The following is a 20,150-nucleotide window of genomic DNA, read 5'->3' as shown; positions in this document are numbered from 1 at the left end:
ATATTATAATTGATATAAATAATTCAGTATTATTATATTACATTAATTTATATGTATTCAAAAATACTATTATAAACATATATTTTTTTATATTTTAAATTTATATTTTCGTTCTTGCATGTCGTAAAATACTCAATAATAATTCCCATATGGTGAGATAAATCACATGAAATAATTCATTTGTAATCGTGAGAAACTCCGGTGAAGTTTTTATATTTCGCCGGAGGTCAAAGCATCTAATTGTGGCAAAAGAGGAAAAAACATTTCTATGTTCTGATTGGTTGCGCAGCTTGAATGAAAGAGAATTTAAATAAGGTATTGACCAATCACAATTGAAGTTGTAAGAAGACTAATTTAATATGATTGATTAATTCCTCTTACGACATAGGTTAATATTACATTTGTCGTAAGACAAATTTTTTAAGTGTATTGATTGGCTGCGGGATAGTAATTTTTTGAGTCATTAGAAACTTTTTACTCTACAGCCAATCAATATGTTTAAAAAAATTTGTCGTATGACAAATGTAATATCGGCTTTAAAGCTTACTACATGCATTGTAAACCCGGTCTTATGGCCTAACTTAACACAACCCAACCCTAATCCTAACCTGATCTAACCCGATCTAACCTAGACAACAGTTGCCTGTCTTCGGCTACCTGCTGCCATTAATACAACCTCTCGCGAAGTCTCCTCTCGAGAGTAGCATAGCGATGACGGATGCAGCGGGCTTACCGGGCGCCACCACGGGTCAGAGAGCGATGTCGAGGCTACTGCGGCAGCGAGCCCAGGAGTTTCTCGCTTCGCGGAAACATGCGAACAACCTGGTAGACATAATCGGCCATTGGGACGTGAGTGAACCGTTTAAGAGCCGATAAGAGATGACGTTTTTGATGTCATCTGTTTTTGATTAGGACGCGTCGTTGAAGAAGAATCTCACCCTTTTTCATTCGCAGGAATCCACCTGTTTATGCTTGCTTACGATAGAAACGATATTCGTTGAGGTACTGAAACGCGGCGACATGTACCTCGAACATTCGATAACTCTCATCATCTCAGGTGAGTCTAGGAAAAAAAAAACGTAATTGTTAGTGGTCCGATGAGTCTTTTTATATCAATAAGATGAATAAGGAATATAGGAGTATTATATATATTTATTTATACATATTTATAACATGTAAAAAATATTTCTATGTACCTTAAAATTTATATTTTCAACATATGTGAAATAGAACCTAGCCCCGAATCCCGCTACATAACTTGGCTAAGAAATTGCTACGAGGAAGTTTGGAAAAAGATACTAGCATCTATGGAAAAATGTAAATCGACTATTCAATTGCAAGCTCTTACCACTGCGATAAAGTTGTTGGCGGAAGAGGGTAAAGCATCGTTGGAGCCGCGTGACCAAACGGGTTATTATTTTCCATTGCAACGTCTGAAGCCTATCCTTATGACGCTCCTTTCACCTGAAAAGGACAATACAAATTTAATATTAAGGTTCCAAGAGATCACTGAATACCCTGATGCTCTATACTATACATGGAAATGTCTACCTTCTCTTACCCCAAAGAGACAACCACAAGAAATTTACATTAAGAACCTATTAGAACTTATAGATAAAATACCACTGCCAAAAGAAGGGGAAGGTATAGTTTTTCTCTTTTGAGACTTATTGTCTTTGAGATTAGAAATTTTTTATGTAAAAAATGATATACATATTATTATTTATTACATGTAACATTTCAGTAGAATTTCTTGTCTCTCTTTATATTCTTAAGTTCTCAATCTATTTATTTGATATTTATATATTTTTAAAAATAGAAACTTGAATATTTCAGAATCTAAAGTATCGGACAATAAGGAGCTCCTGTGTGGGCCACAAGGTAAATATTCTACATTATTATTATTTTTTTACATTATTATTATTTTATAATATTTTTTATATGATTAATGTTTATGTAAAGTTGCCTTACATGTTTTTTTATTAGATGCTACATTCACCTGGGATCAGTCAGCCGTTAAACGTGCGTTAAACAAAGTCTGGGGCTGTGTTATGCATTGGGAACTGACACCGCAGTTACACAAACAATTGTTATTGGTTTTGCTGGAACGAGTCATGCCGCATTTAGAAAAACCGATATTATTGACAGATTTTTTAATGGACTCTCTAGATGTGGATGGTCCTGTCGGTGTATTAGCCTTGCAAGGTGTATTTGTATTGGTCACCAAACATAATCTAGAATATCCAAATATTTTCACTAAACTGTATTCAATGTTTGAACCAGAAATTTTTCATACTAAGTACAAGGCTCGTCTGTTTTACTTGTCTGATCTGTTTCTCAGCTCGACGTAAGTGTCCTATATTCTTGATAAAATTTGAATAAATTGTATTCTATTCCTTAGAACTATAAAGAGATCTATGAAACAAAGAACCCGTTTCAAATATGTAAAATTATTACAAACTTTTTATTTTTTCAGACATTTACCGGAAGCATTAGTAGCAGCATTTGCGAAGCGACTCGCACGTCTAACATTGGTTGCACCGCCAGAAGATATCCTAATAATTCTGCTTTTCGTGGGTAACTTATTGCTTCGACATCCAGGATTAAAGAGGCTGATCGATCATCCACAGGGCGGCGAAGTCGCCTCTGGTGCAGGTGATCCGTTCCTCATGGAGGAACGCGACCCATTACTGAGTAACGCGTTGCTCAGTAGTCTTTGGGAGATCCGAGCGTTGCAATGGCATATCCTTCCCAGCATTGCCAGCGCAGCGCGTTTTATTCGCGAGCCTCTGCCTTCGGTTGAGTACGATATGGCATCTGCGTTGGAGCGCACTGGTGGCCATCTCTTCGATCGCGAATTGAAAAATAAGGTCAGAGAAATCATGCTGACGTTCGAAAGGCCAAACTCCATGGCATTGTCGAAAGGAGAGAAGCTATTGCAATATTGGCAACTTACGAGCACGCATTGATCCCTTCCTTCTATATGCAACGTGATCGCCAGAGTGCAATATACGTGAGTGAAAAGCATTGTCAATCCTCGCCATTCAGGCGAAAAATAGACATTTTGCGTTTTATACAACGTATTTATGACAAGCGAAAGACACAGGCAGTGTATTTTTCCGCGGTGTTGAACATCCGTGCTTAAAATAACGAGTTTGTGTGTAATTTTTTTGATTCGCACAAGCGAAAGAAAAACTGCTTTTCGTTTATTCATCTAAGTTGTACGTAAAGCAATAGTTTATGTATTTTATGCATAAACTATCTTGCGAGACTTTCATAATACATTCAACTCTTTCGCTGGTTCCTTGTATAACTTTAATAAAAAACACTGCTACCTTGTTATGGCAAACTTCTTTGTCAAACTTGCTTAGATAGAGTAGAAAATTAACATATAGGAATTTCGATATATCATTGGCTTTTATACATATACATATATCGATTAAGCTAACATCAGCAATAAATTAATTCTTCTGTCTTCACACATTTAACTTCACTACACAACGGTAAGTAATTAATTTAAAAAAAAAACAGTTGTGTGTTATTCTTTATTGTTATAATTTAAATCTTAAAATAACATAACATCGAAAAATGTGGTACAATAGAATCTATACATAACGTAAAACTTCATATGTATATATTCCATAATGTGATTTATTCATAACATCAAGCACATTATTAATAAATTATAAAGACAACACTAATTTATTTTTTGACAATTATTTATCAAAATTATTCAACCAAAAAAACAAGATACGTTTTTGTTTACATTAAAATATATTTTAAGACTCAGAGAGAATAGAATTAAGATAAATTAATCCGTATTTGCCATACTTTAAAACGGAAGAGTTATAAATTTAATGCTTTGAACAAATCAAAATTTTTGCGATGCGGTAAAAAACAATTGAATTTATCGTTTCTTACATATTACGAAAGTAATAAAGTAATGAAATAAAACCGTGCATGGTTCAATATTTCTAAATAATTTGCACAAATTGCAAAATCTACAAGTGTAAAACACAATATCGATTACATTTAACTTTCGCGAATAGCAAATACAATATTTGTATACGAGCGTGAAATACAAAATAAAAAACTGAAAAATATTTTAACTTAACACAAAATTATAAATTTACTTTCTTACAATATAATATTCCTGATATTGTATACAAAGTTTCATATTCATGTGATACACAAGCAAGTATAATATTCAAATTCAATTTTATTTATAATTTATTCTCTCGCGCGAAACTGTTACATTTCTTTCTCTCTCTCTCTCTCTCTCTCTTCCTATACATATATATATATATAAATGTATATTATTTTTCATTAGCCTTGTTCTCGATACACACGTCATCAAATGTTTCCGTATTGTGTCTCGCTGCAAATTGTCTCTTGTATGTATATACAAATATTTTTATGTACATCAGTAAACCAATAATGTATTACTTCGATAATATCATATACAATGTCGCTTTGTGTCCAATATCTGAAAAAATGCAGGATATTTTGTTTAATTAGAGTAATTAAAATTATATTTATTCACACAATTGTTCAGAAGTGTATCTTTTGTAAAAGTTTTTAAATTCTACTGTCAAAACTGGAAGCAAATTAATTATAATAATTACATAATAATTAATCTCCATATGTTCAATACAACATAATGCGACATGTACTATAATGAAAGAATCTTTCTAATAATAATTATTATGTAAATTTAATATTTATAGTTTTTTGAAACTGTTCTTTCATCAAAATTATAGAAAAGTTATATTATTAAGTTGTTTTAATAGTTATTTTTTATTGTTTTTTAATATTGTTATCGAATTAATAATGAAATATTGGAGATTACTCTTAACATTGTAAAGATCCTCTTTTATATATATATAATCTTATAAAAAATTTGTCCTTCAGGACAAAGATGCGCTCACCTGCACCAAATGCCGCCACTCATCCTCATTCAGAGCTTGCTTTATTTTCACAAGAATGCTCGCCGGAATGTCAGCGGATGTCATGATCGACGCAACATTTTGCATGGTTGGTACATATTGTACCTGCAATAATTGTGACACTGTGGGTCTCGCTTTCGGATCGTGCTGAAGACACTTCCGCATCACATCAATCAGGACGGGCGGCGTGCGCTCATGATTTTGAAGATTCTTCCCGCTCGAGGAGAATGCCGGAAACGAAATGTTCGGTTTCGGATTAGTTATAGCGTTCACCTTCGCCCATTGGGAACGTACGTGTTGAAACGGTGTGTGACCATATACTAGGCTGTACAAAATGCACCCTAATGACCATACATCCGACTTGAAGCTTATCTGTCGAGAAAACGATACTATTCATCTCCACTCGCAACTTATGAATTTTTAATTTAATTTATAATAATAAATATCACGAGATATTAACTTCTTAATTCAATTATTCCAATCAAGCTGATTCGGCTGAAACGGTTTTTAATTAATAAATGATTAACATAACTTTTTAAGCATTTCTTTAAATGTAAGAAAAAAAGGCTTTTATCTCGAATTATCTATTTGTTATTTTTGCTCCACCTTGTATTTAACTTTGTGCGTAGGCGAATCCGCGCTACCGCCGATGTCCATCAGAGCTTCTGGACTGATATAGTTTAATGTTCCAATTGTACTATTTTTCAGAACAGATGTCATGTCGGAATTTATACTAGAAGCGATGCCAAAATCTATCAACTTAAGTCGGCCGCGTACAAGTAAAAAATTTCCTGGTTTTAAATCCGAATGTATGACTCCTGAAACATAGAAGCCATTTATTTACAGGATAAAATAGCGTTTGTGTTAAATTAATTAATTAATTAAATAAATAAATAAATAAATATATATATATATATATATATATATATATATATATATATATATACCATTATCATGTATGTGTTTTACAGCAGTGAGCATTTCTGTCCAATAATACAGAATCATCGTGAGAGAAATTTGCTTTTCCTGGGACATGGACTTCAGAAGTCTACTGAGATCGGTATCACCCATTTCCATCACCACATAAACCATAGAGTCTGTGATCTCACTAAACAATTAAATTAAATTAACGTTATTAAAGACGTTAATATTTCATTTATATTATTATCAAGATAATATCAAATTCTTTTCAGAAATGTGTTCTCGCGCAGTCAAAATTATTGCTATCTTCGAATATATCTGATATTTTGCATATTTGCAATGCATACTCACTAATCGAACATTCTGACGACGCATGACGCCTGTAATTTATGTAGCATGGAGATCTCGTCCAAGCAGCCCTGAGCCGACTCTTTGTCCATCTTGCTCAAGTCTACGCATTTGATTGCGCGTAACTCGCCGAAAGAAATATCCTGCACTCGCAGAACTTCGCCGCTCATTCCACGACCAAGAGAGCCCAGAATCAGATACTCTTTGTTCTTCACACGTAATGTTTTACCTTGTCGTTGTGGAAGAATGCTCGATGATATAGTAAATTGTGTGTTTGCTACTCTATCTACGATTTGAGCTTTTTCGCGCTTCTCGCAAATCGGATATCGCTCGTGTGAGTTTTTACATTCAGAGACGATTCCGTGTTTTTCTTCACTATACTTGTTTAGAGTTTGCAAGGAATCTTTTAGATCTATATTAGACCCAATTATCACATTTCGTTTGATTTCGTTCTTACTCGACACAGTCTTTGTACTACCTCCTAGCAATGTGTCTGATATACTGACGAACTGTTTGTTGTCCTTCATTTCCTCGGTAGGCTTTGAAAATTTCGGATCTGAATACAATGACAACTTAATGTAACAACAAAATAAGATATTTAATAATTAAATTATTATATTTAATTTGGACGCGCTATTAATGCATTTACCATTATGATAATTAATTTCTGTGTCCATCATCAATTTTATACCCGCTTTCTTGCTTCTATCTTTTTGTTGTAATTCGGATGCAACATTTTTTGTTTCAGTGTATGCGTGCAACGCAACGAGTGGCTTCGATTCTGAAGGATGAATTGCAGAAGAATCGCTATGTACTAACATAGAATCCGCTAAAGGTCTCACGTTCTTAACATTTGATCTAAAAAAAAAAAAATTAATTACCATTGATATTCTGCGATCTGTGTTTAAACCAAAAGAATCATAATTCATTTTGGATATAAAAATTCAATTTCAAACAAATTGACAAAAGGTTTATTTTTTTATATTTATTTCAGTAATATATTATAAATATATTTTTCATCAAAAATAAACAAATAATACTGTGATGTTAAACAATAAATTAAATATTGTTTTTTAAAGTGTGTAGTTGTAAAATGATTCTACAAACCTCGCGGAGTCCGGCTTCTCTGCAATAGGCGTACAAATTGTATTTCTAGATATTTGCACAAAATCCTTTGTAACGAGATTTTTTCCCTCCATTGGTGTATGCCTCGCATTATTATAGTACCAACTGGACAATATTGTGGAAGGAGTTTGAATGTGACTTTTACTTAAATCATCAGACAATTTATTCTGTGGGGTCTGAAATAGTTGCTTATGCGATGTGCATGGTTTCGGATGCATTGAAGCAATTGGCTGTTTCAATGGAGTTTCCAAGACTAAACGATTAACTGGAGTAAGTAATGATGTTTGCTGAACTTTGTTCAGTGAGGGTGTACTTGATACCATGTGTGTGCTTGAATTTTTAGCTGGCGTACATTTTTCATTTGCTTCATACTTGGCAGTGCTGTATTGTGAGTTATATGTTATAGGATTTATTATGTTCTCAGATAGGTTTTGAGATATACAGTTAATGGATTCCGATACGATGGTTGGGATTTTGCAAGGCTCCTCATTGCAATCTTTATTCATTTGTTCACTAAAACCATACAACATTTCTTTATGCCGCTGGTCCTCCTTGCTTAAATTCAACAAGTGCTCATTATTCCTATGCAGCATTTTATTATCAGTCATTGTGCTACATAGATGATTGGACATGTAAACATTCTCATGATTCAATTGGACACTGTTTGTTATTGGTTGTAGGTTTTTATTCATATCAGAATCACCTTCTTCTTTATGCGCATAGCATTTCTGTATAGAAGAAATATCAGTTGGAATTGCACAATCATTTTTTGGCGATACACATATAGTTTTTAAGAGCCCATCTGTTGGACTAATCAAAGGATCAATGTCTGCTGCTTTATGTATACGTGATTCCCATACATTATCAGCAGGATCACTTGGTACTTCATCCAAATCTGACTCATCTTCAGACTCGCGGGGTTTCTCTTCGTTTTCATTATCATCGTCATCTTCATCGCTCTCACACAAATACAAGAGGCGTACTGGTTGAGACTTTGGTAGTGTAATTGATGTTTTGCTTGTATTTGCACTATTAAAACTATGGCTATTTCCTACAAGATCTGACATCATTGATAATCTTTCGAGAACAAATGTTATTGACTGTAAAAAAAGAAATATTATGTTTTAATAATGTTCAAAATATGCATTATATTCAGATGCTGCTCTTAAAAAATATGAAAGAAATAAACAGAAATTAAAAGTTTTGAAAATCAATATATATAATCTTTTGATTTATTTTTATATCATAAAGACAATTGTTGCAATTAAGCACGCATACAGGGTGTCCCATTTTAATGCCCCACCCCAAATAACTTTCTTATTTTTAATTTTAGAAAAAGATGTTTCAGACAAAAGTTGTATGGTTTCGAGGGGGACATAAGATGGTACCATTAATTTGATCTTGAAGAGTCACATGAAGGTTACGTGAAGATCATTTTCAATTTCTTAAATGGAACACCCTATATATTTTTGCATATTCTTGTAGCTTATCTCGAGAGCTTTCCAAAACACTATAAATAAACATTTTTTCATCAAGTACGTTTCGAGTAATGAGGCTTGAAATCATTTCTTAATTTTACATAAACCATAAAATATCTTGTAAAATATTCATTTTTTGATTATCTTACCTTAATACTTTTATGTACAAAATAATGAGAGAAATCCATTGGTGCAAAGAAAACATACAGTTGTTTTTAAGAAAAAATATGGAATTGTTAATTGCAAATTACATATTTTTTTCTTAAAAACAACTGTATGTTTTCTTTGCACCAATGGATTTCTCTCATTATTTTGTACATAAAAGTATTAAGGTAAGATAATCAAAAAATGAATATTTTACAAGATATTTTATGGTTTATGTAAAATTAAGAAATGATTTCAAGCCTCATTACTCGAAACGTACTTGATGAAAAAATGTTTATTTATAGTGTTTTGGAAAGCTCTCGAGATAAGCTACAAGAATATGCAAAAATATATAGGGTGTTCCATTTAAGAAATTGAAAATGATCTTCACGTAACCTTCATGTGACTCTTCAAGATCAAATTAATGGTACCATCTTATGTCCCCCTCGAAACCATACAACTTTTGTCTGAAACATCTTTTTCTAAAATTAAAAATAAGAAAGTTATTTGGGGTGGGGCATTAAAATGGGACACCCTGTATAGCACAAAAATTATATATATAAAATATAAATTATTAAAGTCATATAAGATATAAATTAATGTTAATCTTAATTAATATTAATATTAATCTTTTTTTATTGTATTATGCTATTGAAAATTCTTGTTTTACAAATTTATTTAAAAATCTTTTGTAAATAGTATAATTATATTTTTTTTGTAAAATATATATATATTTTTTTAAGTATATATATAATTAAATAAATAAAATAATAATATAAAGGAAATACATTAATGTAAATATTAAAAAAGATGTTTATAATACATAAATGATAAAGTTACAATTGTTTTGAATCTAAAAAAAAAAGATCACGTAAAAAAATTAAGATTTTTGGTTACTGTCTTTCTCTCTCTTTTCTTTATTGGAACAGATTTTCAGCCAGAATATCGTAAACTTCCATACCGTATAATTACCTGAAGAAAAACGTCGCGAATTATCCTTAAGTTATGCTAACAAATAGCCATTGGCATAATAGATGTCAGATTTTTCGATGATTTTTAGTAATGAAGCACATGGAAAGGAGATAAAATCAGAATGCTTTCATCACGAAACATCTTCTAGTATACACATATATATACACACAACACCTGTCAAACTAAACAGCCCTACTGTAGACCTAACAAAAAGAAAGACAGAAAGTATCTTGTGCACGTTACAAGGCCGTCATACGTATAAAATTATTTATATTTATGTAAAATAGTCTTATTTATGTATCCTATAATATATGACTTTATATATTTCTGCGTATCACTTTCAAAACTTAAATATAATTTAAACGTAAACTTTTGGTTCTCTACCGGTTTTTGCCTTACATATGACATTTGAATTCGCAAGGATCGCGCTCATTGGTCGAAATTGAAGAATAGTTTTATGGAGATGTGGGGGAAAAATATAAGACCGGGTCTACAATAAATAATTTAAGCCTTAAAAGATTGACCAATCACAGTCAAGTATGAAGAAAATATTCGGCTGTGATTGGTCAATTTCTTAAGGCTTAAAGCTTAAATTATCTATTGTAGATCGGGACTAAAGCCGTAAAGCCGGATCTACATTGGTCGTATCGTAACGTCGCAAGTCGTAAGTCGTTGGCAAATTGACCAATCATAGTCGATTATTTCAAAAATAATCAATCATGATTGGCCAATTTGCCTACGACTTACGACTTGCGACGTTACGATACGACCAATGTAGATCCGGCTTTAGACGAGCCCGCAATCCGTAGTATAATGACTTAAAGCCAGTATCAGAGACTGTATGGAAAATTGAAATATGATCAATCAGATAAAAGGAATTTTAATTCCTTTTATTTTAATCAAGAAGGATGCGGACTTGATTAACCAATTGGAGCAATGATTTTTTGTTCTGATTGGTTAATGATAAATAACTTTAAACGCGCTATCCAATTTAAAAACTATTATAACTCGATATAGATATTTAAACTTTCGTGTCAAAATTTTAAAAATCTGTCAGATACACTAACTCTAGAACAATATATAGTATCTTTGTCTATAATTTATGATTATATTGAACTCATTAACAGTTTTAAAAAATAATGCATATAAATATTAAACAGTATTAATTTTGATAATTAAGGATAAATATAATTATTCAACTTATACATAATAATGCAAATTAATTAATTTAAACTAATTATACATAGTAATGTAAATTAATTAAGTTACATATTTATATTAATCTTTTTGAATTCATAATTGTATGAATATTAAAAACACAATATGTAAATAAATTGTACTTTAATTTAAAGTGAAAATACAATAGTTTTCCCTAGTATAAACCAATCAATTTGGATACAAAATCCATTTGATTCAAAACTTTACTTCGCGAACAATTAAACGAAATGAAAAAAATGTTACTATTAGCTTTGTTGCTCTACGATAAAAATTGTACATAGAATTTTATCTTCTAATCGCGCGAATCTTCCTTCCACCAATATTAAATGTCAATAAGAACGTTTCGAGAATTGTGACAAAAACCAAGACAATCATTTTTTTAAATCTTTCTCGTGGAACACCGCACGATTTTTTGTTTCTTTAAAATAACTACGTCTCGAGTTCAATTATTTTTGGCGTCAAAGTAATTTATTAATATATATTATCTATACGATTTATCAATAAATTTATATTATATTATAAATTTATATTACAATATATATTTATATTATAAATTTATATTTATCAATAAATTGTTTCTGTCACAATTCGCGTAGAAATTACTCAGTGATTAAATTAAGTTACTTAATAACTATATTTTTCTTTATACATTATTTCTCGTCTCGAAAAGAACCAATGTGAAATCCATCTTTTTCTCTTTCTATTCACTTTTCGATTCTCCTTATAGAAGTCCGCTTCTGCACATTTTTAGGAACTACTTGGCAGCAAATACGGTGACGCAAACGACTCTCGTACAAAATGGATGTATATTCTATCCTATAATCATTTCTCTCTTTCCTTATTTATGATCTAATGTAATTATTCTATGTTTTCCTTATTTTTTTCCCTTTATCCTTTAATGTAAATAATGTTCAGTTTCTATACAAAAACATATTAGTTCTTCGCGTTAACGAGTGTTGAAAAAGAATATTGTTGCTACAATTTAAATTATATGACAATGATTTACACACGACGAAACTAAATGATCGCCTCTCTTTCTTTTTCTTTTTGTTTCTTCACGTAATATCGTATATTCCGAAAATGTAAGAGCAATGAAATAATGAATGTACTAAAGTTACAAGGAGCGCTTTCTGTAAGAAATGTCCTTTTTGCGCAGAAATATATTGCATGGGAGTAACAGAGATATAAAAAATATTTTATTTGAATCTTCAGGACGAAATTAGAAATTGCGAGTAATGAAAGGAAGTATTCTAGGCTATTCCAAAATGACCTTAACGTTTTCCATTATTATAATTAAGAGCTCGTAAAGGTGCTTTGAACGTGGATGCAGACTGTTGCTGAATCTGATATGCTAAAGGATGAATTTTAAAGCCATATAATCTGGAAAAAAAATAAAATTCATTTTTTAATTTTCAAAGAATTTCATACATTTCTACACATGCAAAAATAAAACTTCGTAAAGATAGTTTAAAATATATATCTCAATATCTTATCTCAATATTAAATGTCAATATTAAGTGTGTTGAATCTTCTTAAATGTCTATATAATCTATATCTGATTAAATATATACATTTTATAAAAATATAACTGTGACAAGAATAAATATCAATCTATTAATCTATTTTTTCTTGTATATAGGTGATGACACACAATGAATATTATATAACTATATTATAGCTATATATTCTCTAGAAAATATATTGAGAAAATTGTAATATAATTTTGATTATTGTAGACTAATAGAATCTATAAAAAAATATTAAAATTTTCACAAAGTTTATATATAATTATATACAAAACTTGTATAAATGTTTAATAAGATTTTTTTTGTTGGAATACCTATCTATCTTAAAACAATTTCTTCCATTTTTACTTTTTATCATAAAAATGTGTTGTATCGTAATTTAATTTATCGTTTTATGTATCGTTTAATTAAATGTATCGTAATTTTATCAAAAAAGGAAAGAAAATAAAATACTTATTGTACTTTTAGAATTTTTTTAGCCAATACTAGCATTTTGGACTGTTATTGTATAATTTTAATGTGAAGAGAGTACTTATTATTTTCAGAATGATGTCTATTTACCTAGGTACAAATTGATTTGCCGCACGTTTCGGTCTGTATTCAGGATGAACCATAAACAGCATATGTGGAAATCCTGTTCCAAAATAAGCTCCATCGGTGTGATGATGTCTCGAGCTCTTTGGAGTGTAGACATCCATACATTTGGGACAGTAGCTCTTGACCATTGCCTCACCAGGAACATCGCTGAGGCCTAATGGCAACATCGGTTGGGATTCACAATAAACTCGCGGGCAATGACCGAAATCACCTGCTTGGTATTTTTCTATCATCTGAGCGATGCCACGATTGGTAAGTATATAACGTGCGTGAATAAGACCATAAAGCATTTCTGCTGCTTGCTCGACCAGGTCTGATTGATTTGGATTATCATCCAAATCATCATCTAGCAAATAGAAATTAAATAATAAAAGTTAAAAATTATAATTACAATGACAATTTTTTTGTATTTATCTCTATATTTCAGTTTGAATATTTAACAATTAGAGAAAAAGTAATGTATTACTGTCTCAGCAACTTACCAGGTTCAAGATCAAGAATCATATCCAATGCTTGACGGTAATGTGGTACTTGTTCATTCAATCCCGTTAAATTAAATTTATCTTGAATATAATCCTCATCCACCTGGATATGACAATAAACAGAATAAAGTGATATCTATAATTGTAAACTTTTCTATGAGATATCATTCAAATGTTGTGTCTCTTATATGTAAAATATATCTAAAAATATATAAATAAAATAAATATTTTAAAGTATCAAATATAAATTTATATAACTGTCAGGATCGTATCTTAAAAGGTAGGAATCAAATTGTATATCTTAAAGCACTATAAACATTTATTTGTCATAATTATTTATTTTTTAATTGGCTGATATATGATATGATATCCCATATATGTATAAATCATACATATACAAACAGAATTACATACTTTCGTGCATCATTTTAATTCTACTCTGAGATTTTGTTCGTTTCATTATTCTTACCCCAAATCTAAGCAACTTATATAAGAAAAGTTTATCACTCTTACTTCTACTATAGATGACCAAAGAATAAATTGACATTCTCCAGAGCTCTGAGTGTGCTCCGATAATCATTGTTATGAGCAATTTAAAATGGGTATGGCGAAGATGTAACAACGTTCAGTGACGTTTCCCCGAGTGCTCACCTCGCAAAAGAACTCGTTCCCGCGCAAGCCGCAAAACCACGAGATCCAAGACACTTCCTCGGAGCTGCTCATTTTCCTGCGGCAGAAGAAACCGTGGGAAGAGTCCCGTTATTACGTGTTCGCACGGGGGTGGCCAGGTATCGGCGAATATATAGGCGACGAAGAGTCGCTCGCCTCGTTCCCGTTCTCGCTCGTGGATTCAATGCGTAAACGCGTCGTCGGCTATCGACGACTATCGACGCGCACGTTGGTTAGTTGGTTAGAGCGACGCGATCACGACCGCGGGCTCGACAGAGCGACGGAACGGGATGGATGGGATGGGATGGGATGGGATGGGAAGAAAGTAACGGTCGGACGGACAGACGGACAGACGGGCGGAGACGGCTGCGCGGGGTGTGCAATGGAGCTCGGCTTTTACCAGGCAAGATGCCCGACAAGTTACGGACCCGTCCGGCGCGTTCACACCTACGTTTCCATGGCAATTGCTCCTATGGGTCAATTGGTTTTCGAATACGATGCACGGGACGAGGCACGACGAAGAGGCGCATTACTCTTGCGAATTGCCGACGTGGAACTGCAGCTATCTAACGAAAAATCAAAAATAAACAGACCTCGCGGCTTACCTCTTGGTGCTTTGATTAGCCACGCTTGCTCAACCGAACGGGGTATAGGTGGCGCTGCGCGCGCGTCACTCATCCCCGCCATCTCTCCCAACGATTAAAGCTCATCTATTCAAGCCTTTTCATCTGAATCACAAGTTGGCTCCTTTCGAATTTCTGAATAATTGCCAGATGCAGTTCCGTCTAGTTATTTATACATTATACACTATTGTTCAAAAAATATTTGCGCAATATATTACATATATATATATTTATATAATTAATATATACATATTTAATTTATAAATACTTAAATAATTTACATGTATACATACCTTAATAATACACGTGTCCAAAAGACGTCCGTAGAGCATCTAGAGGATAGCCAAAGATCATTTTATGACCTCTGGATGTTCTCTCGATTATGTTTGGACGTCTTTTAGAAATGTATGCTATTAGGTATTATATAAATTAAATATATATTTAAATACATTTATTAATATATTAATTATGTAAATATTTTATTTATTAATAATTTATTTAATAATAATTTATTTATGTATAGTTAGAGACTCTCCAATCGCATTATAAAATAGATATTTCGGTTATTTTTTAACAAATTCTGTGAAAAAAAATGTGTGGGATTTCAAATTGCGTTTGTATTGATACTACAATTGCTAAGGCAATATTTAAATGACCAATCAGCATAAAGAAATTTTTGCTAATTTTTTCGAATTAATTGATAAAAGAAACTAGCGCTAAATTGATAAAAATAGCGAACCAATTATGTACAAGTTGCTGTTTTATGACGCGTTAATAATTAGTGGGTTTTTACTGATTGGCAGAATTGCAAGAAATTTTCAATTGTTAAAATTTTATCGCCCGTCAATAAGTCCTCGATAGTATAGTGGTTAGTATCCCCGCCTGTCACGCGGGAGACCGGGGTTCGATTCCCCGTCGGGGAGAATTTTTGTATTTTATTTCTTATACATATATTTTTTTCCATTGTTACCATTATATTATTTATTATTTTATTAATGTTATTTGCAGTATTACATATAAATCTCTAAATATAATTTTTATTAAATTGATTTTCTTCTAATTTCAAATTCCGACAAAAATTCCAATCTTTAATTTTTAATGTATAGTGATAAGGGTTTATAAAAGAATTGCGCAAAGCACTTTAGCTTTTTAAAATATAAAATAAATAATTAATTTCTGAATTAAAATATTTCTCCTGTAGAATATAATTCGATCTAAAAAAAAATCGTATAAATTATTCGATATAAATATAATCTTTATATCGAAACCTTTTTTCATAGTGATTAAAAAAATTTTAATTCATATTAAATGTCCAATTTATGAATTTTGAAATGTATTAAATTTATTAAGTTTTGATGTAGTTGATTCAATTTCTCCCCTTAAAGATTTTTCATCTACTTATTAAGAATAAAAATCTCACTTTAATAAAAATTATGTATTCAGAAATTATTTGTTAATGATGTTTTAATAATAATAATAAAATATAAAGAATAAAAAAATACAAAAAAGATCCTCCCCGACGGGGAATCGAACCCCGGTCTCCCGCGTGACAGGCGGGGATACTAACCACTATACTATCGAGGATTTCTATTTGAGTTGAACAAATTGTAGTATATTAATCATTGTAATAAAATCTTATAAAAAAATATTTAATTTTTATAAAATAAAATATATATATATTAGAATTATCTTGGAATTTTACATATAATTCCATATTTAGACTAAAAAGTTGCTATTTTTATTCTGATACATTATAATCATTTTTAATTGTCTCTGTCTCAATATAAAAGAAATCTTTATATGCATATATATATGTATTTATTATAAAGTTTATATAGGAAAAAAATAATGAAACGTTCTGGTATTTTGGAAAATATTGATTTTCCAAAATAAAAAGTATCAAAAGTAGGAAAAAGTATTTCAAAAATCAATCCTTGTTTTAAATATATTTTTATAGTTGATGTCGAGATGCGTGCGCATTTCTAAAATAATTATATTTAATTCTTCAACTTTCTAAAGTCATCGAATTAATAGTACTATCAGCATTAGTGACTCAAGGTGTCATATGAAGCACGATCGCATTTTTGTGTGTGTAGAGATCAGAATTCATAATTTCATAGCTATTTAATGACACTTTGGGTCACATTAATGTCAGCATTATCGTATCTACGATGGATAACAATTAAGAAAATTCTTAACAGAGGATTTAATCATATCATTTTGAAAACATCTCGACATAAATTACAAAAATATGCAATAAAAGGAAACATCTATTTAAAACAGTCCAGATAATCAACTTTTATAAAATAACTGAAAGTATTATTATTTGATATGTAAAATATTATTATTTGAATGCCACTTAAAGCTCTACAATTTTTTGTTTGAAATGCTTTTTTGTAAAACTCCACAATTTTTTCATATATCAAAGCATTGTATATTTGAAAATAAATGTTTTATTTAATTCAAGAACTTAGATACTATTTATATATCTATAAAACTTTAAATCAGAGAATATATATAAATTTTTTAACAATAATTTTATTTATTAATGTAAGCAAGCAGAGAGAAAATAATTATATAGAACAATGAATGGCTCAGTGAGTGATGACAGAGTAGTTACCAGAAAAGATTGAAGGGAACTAGATTCGGATTCTAGTATTACCTCTATTTTTCTCTTCTGAGAAATGCTTACATTAATTAATAAAACAACGAAAAATTATTATTTATGAAAATAATCATGGTTTATGTATTAATTGTAATAATATTTCTAGAATCTCTTGTTTCTGTTTGGACACAGAAATCCGTTGTCTTCTCTCTTCAATTTCTAATTCCAATCTCGCCTCACGTTCCTTTTTTTCCATTCTAAATTTTTCTTCCTCAAGTTGAATTCTCCTCTCCTCCAAGCGAAATTGTTTTTCTTGAAATTCCACTTCTTTTTTATGTCTTTCTTGTAGAAATTGTAATGTTGACTTCTTTATCGTGTCATGACGTATTTTATTCCTTATTGGACCACCTGTTCTTAATGGAGATGTGGCTGGTGACCGCAAAAGGCTCGCTGAGGTTTGCAGAATCGATGACGATGACGAAGACGATGAAGTTGGCGATGATAATGCAATTGGCAACAATGTCGAAGATATAGATGTAGGTAAGGATGTTGCCATTATTGGTTCCTCTATTATTACCTCTAAAGTATCAGAAATGTTCTCTATTATCTCTCTTGTTTGCATTCTTGATTTTTGTGCATTGGTGCTTTTATTGGAACATCTGAATTCCCTTTGCAAGTCTTGTACTTGCTGCAAAAGTCGTTCCTTTTCATTATACTGTTCCTCGGTTCCTGATCTGCAATCAATACATGGAAAAATCTGATAAGTATCGACCGTGTTATTTTATATTTAAATGAAAAACAATCAATAATATGCATTTGTAAGATAGCATATATCAATCTCCTAACATAAATTACAGAATGCGACGATGGGTGCTTGCTTACTTCCTCAAGTGTGCGTGACCTTCTCTCGCCCAAATTTTTAACAGATGATCGACGTGCTCCTTGATGCACCGCAGACTGAAGTTCTTCTGCGTCGCGTTTACGACATACTCGGCAACGGCCTTCCACCTGTCGCTCTCCTCGTACGGATTCTGTCGCAGGACCTCTCGCAAGAGTATCAAGTCTTCCAGAATCGTGAAGCGTAATCGCTCCGGTTTTGCCATGGAACCTGCGATAGCACGCACTCTCATACGAACAATCTACAGCGATCCTTTCTCACCGCGCGATAGCGTTTATTGTAGCGAACCACCACGTTCCCCGATATCTTTCCCGTAATAACATAGCAACATGGCATTGTCGAGGAAGAGATATCGCCTCGTGGAGAGCACAACATATAGCTGGCTTCCCCGAGGCTGACGCGATGAATATGTTCTTTTTGTTTACAATCGCTCAGCTCTTCGTTTTCTTTCTCCCTTTCTTGCTCGCGCTCTATCTATCTCGTTTCAAGTGCAGAAAATTTTAGGGAGTGAAAATAAAACGAACAGACCCCGGATGAATCGACAGATGCGCTGTTATAATATACTGACTCTAAATAACTCACTTGATAACTTGAAATAACGAGATTTTTATTACCGACTGCGAGTATAATGATCTCGAGCTTTGTTTTTCTCCTCATAACCTCGAAGAAACGTAAAATCAGAGAGCGAAGATCGGAAAATCATCATCGACTCTACATTAGTCTCTTTGTATTTCGCGCAATATTGCGAAAATTGAGAACAATTTGGCGCAATTTTAGCGTCTAACGAGAGTAAGTGCGATCTATTTGCGTCTGAATATCTGGATTATATTGTACGAATACGTGTTTAACGTGATTAATGAAGAGTGTAAACAAACGTTGATTCTGAAATTAACATAAGATTATTGTAGAGTGGTATTAAAGTTCTCTGATTGCCAGGTACGATAAAAAATGTTAGAGATAACATGCAACGACCGTCTTGGTAAGAAAGTTAGAGTCAAGTGCAATCCGGATGACACCATAGGGGATCTGAAGAAATTGATAGCCGCCCAGACGGGAACGCACTGGGAGAAGATTGTGTTGAAGAAGTGGTACACCATTTTCAAAGATCACATAAAGCTGCAAGATTGTATCCTTTACTGTTAAAATACGATCGACATGTACATGTCATATGTATAATACATGTTAAAATTAATTTACTAGAATTTTAAATTATAAGTAAACAATTTTTTGGAGTTATATTTTCTTTAATTGCGCTACTTCAGATGAAATTCACGATGGAATGAATTTAGAACTCTACTATCAATAATTCTAATAAATGTAAAATATATGCATATAAAAATGTTTTACTATTAATTATATTATCATTAAATTTTATATTTTCTTTTTTATGCCTAGATATATAATGTACATATATAATATTTATATATAATATCTATATATATATATATATATATATATATATATATATAAACAATAAGAAATTAATTATATAAAACAATCATCATAAACATCAGCAAGAGGAAAATAATTTCTATTTTACATTATGTAGCCCCTCATATTGTTATATATTTTAACAATCTATAATTTATATTCTACAA

At 31.5% G+C, this 20,150-nt stretch overlaps 5 protein-coding genes and 2 non-coding genes across 10 annotated transcripts; 3 read left to right on the top strand and 4 right to left on the bottom strand.

Moving 5' to 3' along the window:
- Positions 1–609: 609 nt before the first annotated feature.
- On the top strand, positions 610–7,107 carry LOC105257251 (nucleolar complex protein 4 homolog B). 3 transcript variants are annotated; one of them, XM_011267732.3, is made up of 7 exons: positions 610–849; positions 955–1,057; positions 1,231–1,644; positions 1,837–1,881; positions 1,987–2,347; positions 2,477–3,013; positions 6,964–7,107. In XM_011267732.3, exons 1-6 carry the CDS (start codon positions 712–714, stop codon positions 2,967–2,969), a joined length of 1,554 nt encoding a protein of 517 aa, XP_011266034.1. In that variant the 5' UTR covers positions 610–711; the 3' UTR covers positions 2,970–3,013; positions 6,964–7,107. The 3 variants fall into 3 exon arrangements, with proteins under 3 accessions (XP_011266034.1, XP_011266035.1, XP_011266032.1); XM_011267733.3 differs by lacking the exon at positions 6,964–7,107 and adding an exon at positions 4,912–5,087; XM_011267730.3 differs by lacking the exon at positions 6,964–7,107 and having other exon boundaries at positions 2,477–3,692.
- On the bottom strand, positions 4,353–10,222 carry LOC105257250 (serine/threonine-protein kinase MPS1). Its single transcript, XM_025413861.1, has 8 exons — positions 9,935–10,222; positions 7,323–8,440; positions 6,865–7,073; positions 6,219–6,771; positions 5,894–6,054; positions 5,553–5,764; positions 4,929–5,318; positions 4,353–4,486 (listed from the first exon to the last, which is right to left on the bottom strand). Exons 2-8 carry the CDS (start codon positions 8,408–8,410, stop codon positions 4,457–4,459), a joined length of 2,643 nt encoding a protein of 880 aa, XP_025269646.1. The 5' UTR covers positions 8,411–8,440; positions 9,935–10,222; the 3' UTR covers positions 4,353–4,456.
- Positions 10,223–12,335: 2,113 nt separating this feature from the next.
- Positions 12,336–15,132, bottom strand: LOC105257252 (casein kinase II subunit beta). 2 transcript variants are annotated; one of them, XM_011267737.3, is made up of 5 exons: positions 15,032–15,132; positions 14,409–14,484; positions 13,758–13,860; positions 13,240–13,621; positions 12,336–12,532 (listed from the first exon to the last, which is right to left on the bottom strand). In XM_011267737.3, exons 2-5 carry the CDS (start codon positions 14,478–14,480, stop codon positions 12,424–12,426), a joined length of 666 nt encoding a protein of 221 aa, XP_011266039.1. In that variant the 5' UTR covers positions 14,481–14,484; positions 15,032–15,132; the 3' UTR covers positions 12,336–12,423. The 2 variants fall into 2 exon arrangements, with proteins under 2 accessions (XP_011266039.1, XP_011266037.1); XM_011267735.2 differs by lacking the exon at positions 15,032–15,132 and adding an exon at positions 14,878–15,025.
- A 768-nt stretch (positions 15,133–15,900) lies between these two features.
- Trnad-guc lies at positions 15,901–15,972 on the top strand. The gene has a single exon. It is a non-coding gene; the product is annotated as a tRNA-Asp (tRNA).
- Positions 15,973–16,561: 589 nt separating this feature from the next.
- Positions 16,562–16,633, bottom strand: Trnad-guc. The gene has a single exon. It is a non-coding gene; the product is annotated as a tRNA-Asp (tRNA).
- Positions 16,634–17,591: 958 nt separating this feature from the next.
- LOC105257253 lies at positions 17,592–19,012 on the bottom strand. The gene is made up of 2 exons (XM_011267738.3): positions 18,537–19,012; positions 17,592–18,388 (listed from the first exon to the last, which is right to left on the bottom strand). Exons 1-2 carry the CDS (start codon positions 18,782–18,784, stop codon positions 17,785–17,787), a joined length of 852 nt encoding a protein of 283 aa, XP_011266040.1. The 5' UTR covers positions 18,785–19,012; the 3' UTR covers positions 17,592–17,784.
- Positions 19,013–19,163: 151 nt separating this feature from the next.
- Positions 19,164–19,889, top strand: LOC109610420 (ubiquitin-like protein 5). The gene is made up of 3 exons (XM_020029379.2): positions 19,164–19,341; positions 19,489–19,678; positions 19,815–19,889. The coding sequence occupies exons 2-3, from the start codon at positions 19,501–19,503 to the stop codon at positions 19,856–19,858; spliced, it is 222 nt and encodes a 73-aa protein (XP_019884938.1). The 5' UTR covers positions 19,164–19,341; positions 19,489–19,500; the 3' UTR covers positions 19,859–19,889.
- Positions 19,890–20,150: the final 261 nt, after the last annotated feature.

The sequence above is a fragment of the Camponotus floridanus genome, unplaced genomic scaffold (genome assembly GCF_003227725.1).
Source record: "Camponotus floridanus strain SB8 unplaced genomic scaffold, Cflo_v7.5 scaffold70, whole genome shotgun sequence".
Lineage (NCBI taxonomy): Eukaryota > Metazoa > Arthropoda > Insecta > Hymenoptera > Formicidae > Camponotus > Camponotus floridanus.
This window is presented reverse-complemented; position numbering and strand designations above follow the sequence as displayed.

Bases quoted from the DNA above. Each gene is read 5' to 3' on its own strand.
- LOC105257250 (XM_025413861.1), bottom strand. From the start codon at position 8,410: ATGATGTCAGATCTTGTAGGAAATAGCCATAGTTTTAATAGTGCAAAT. The intron at 6,055-6,218 runs GTGAGTATGCAT...TTAATTGTTTAG, and splicing joins GTCGTCAGAATGTTCGATTA to TGAGATCACAGACTCTATGG. The intron at 5,765-5,893 runs GTATATATATAT...TCTATGTTTCAG, and splicing joins AAAACACATACATGATAATG to GAGTCATACATTCGGATTTA.
- LOC105257252 (XM_011267735.2), bottom strand. The intron at 13,861-14,408 runs GTGAGCACTCGG...TGTCATATCCAG, and splicing joins GGAACGAGTTCTTTTGCGAG to GTGGATGAGGATTATATTCA. The intron at 12,533-13,239 runs GTAAATAGACAT...TTTTTTTTCCAG, and splicing joins GCAAATCAATTTGTACCTAG to ATTATATGGCTTTAAAATTC.
- LOC109610420 (XM_020029379.2), top strand. From the start codon at position 19,501: ATGTTAGAGATAACATGCAACGACCGTCTTGGTAAGAAAGTTAGAGTC. The intron at 19,679-19,814 runs GTATCCTTTACT...GCGCTACTTCAG, and splicing joins TCACATAAAGCTGCAAGATT to ATGAAATTCACGATGGAATG.
- LOC105257253 (XM_011267738.3), bottom strand. From the start codon at position 18,784: ATGAGAGTGCGTGCTATCGCAGGTTCCATGGCAAAACCGGAGCGATTA. The intron at 18,389-18,536 runs GTAAGCAAGCAC...TATTGATTGCAG, and splicing joins GGTCACGCACACTTGAGGAA to ATCAGGAACCGAGGAACAGT.
- LOC105257251 (XM_011267732.3), top strand. From the start codon at position 712: ATGACGGATGCAGCGGGCTTACCGGGCGCCACCACGGGTCAGAGAGCG. The intron at 1,882-1,986 runs GTAAATATTCTA...TTTTTTTATTAG, and splicing joins GCTCCTGTGTGGGCCACAAG to ATGCTACATTCACCTGGGAT. The intron at 2,348-2,476 runs GTAAGTGTCCTA...TTATTTTTTCAG, and splicing joins GATCTGTTTCTCAGCTCGAC to ACATTTACCGGAAGCATTAG.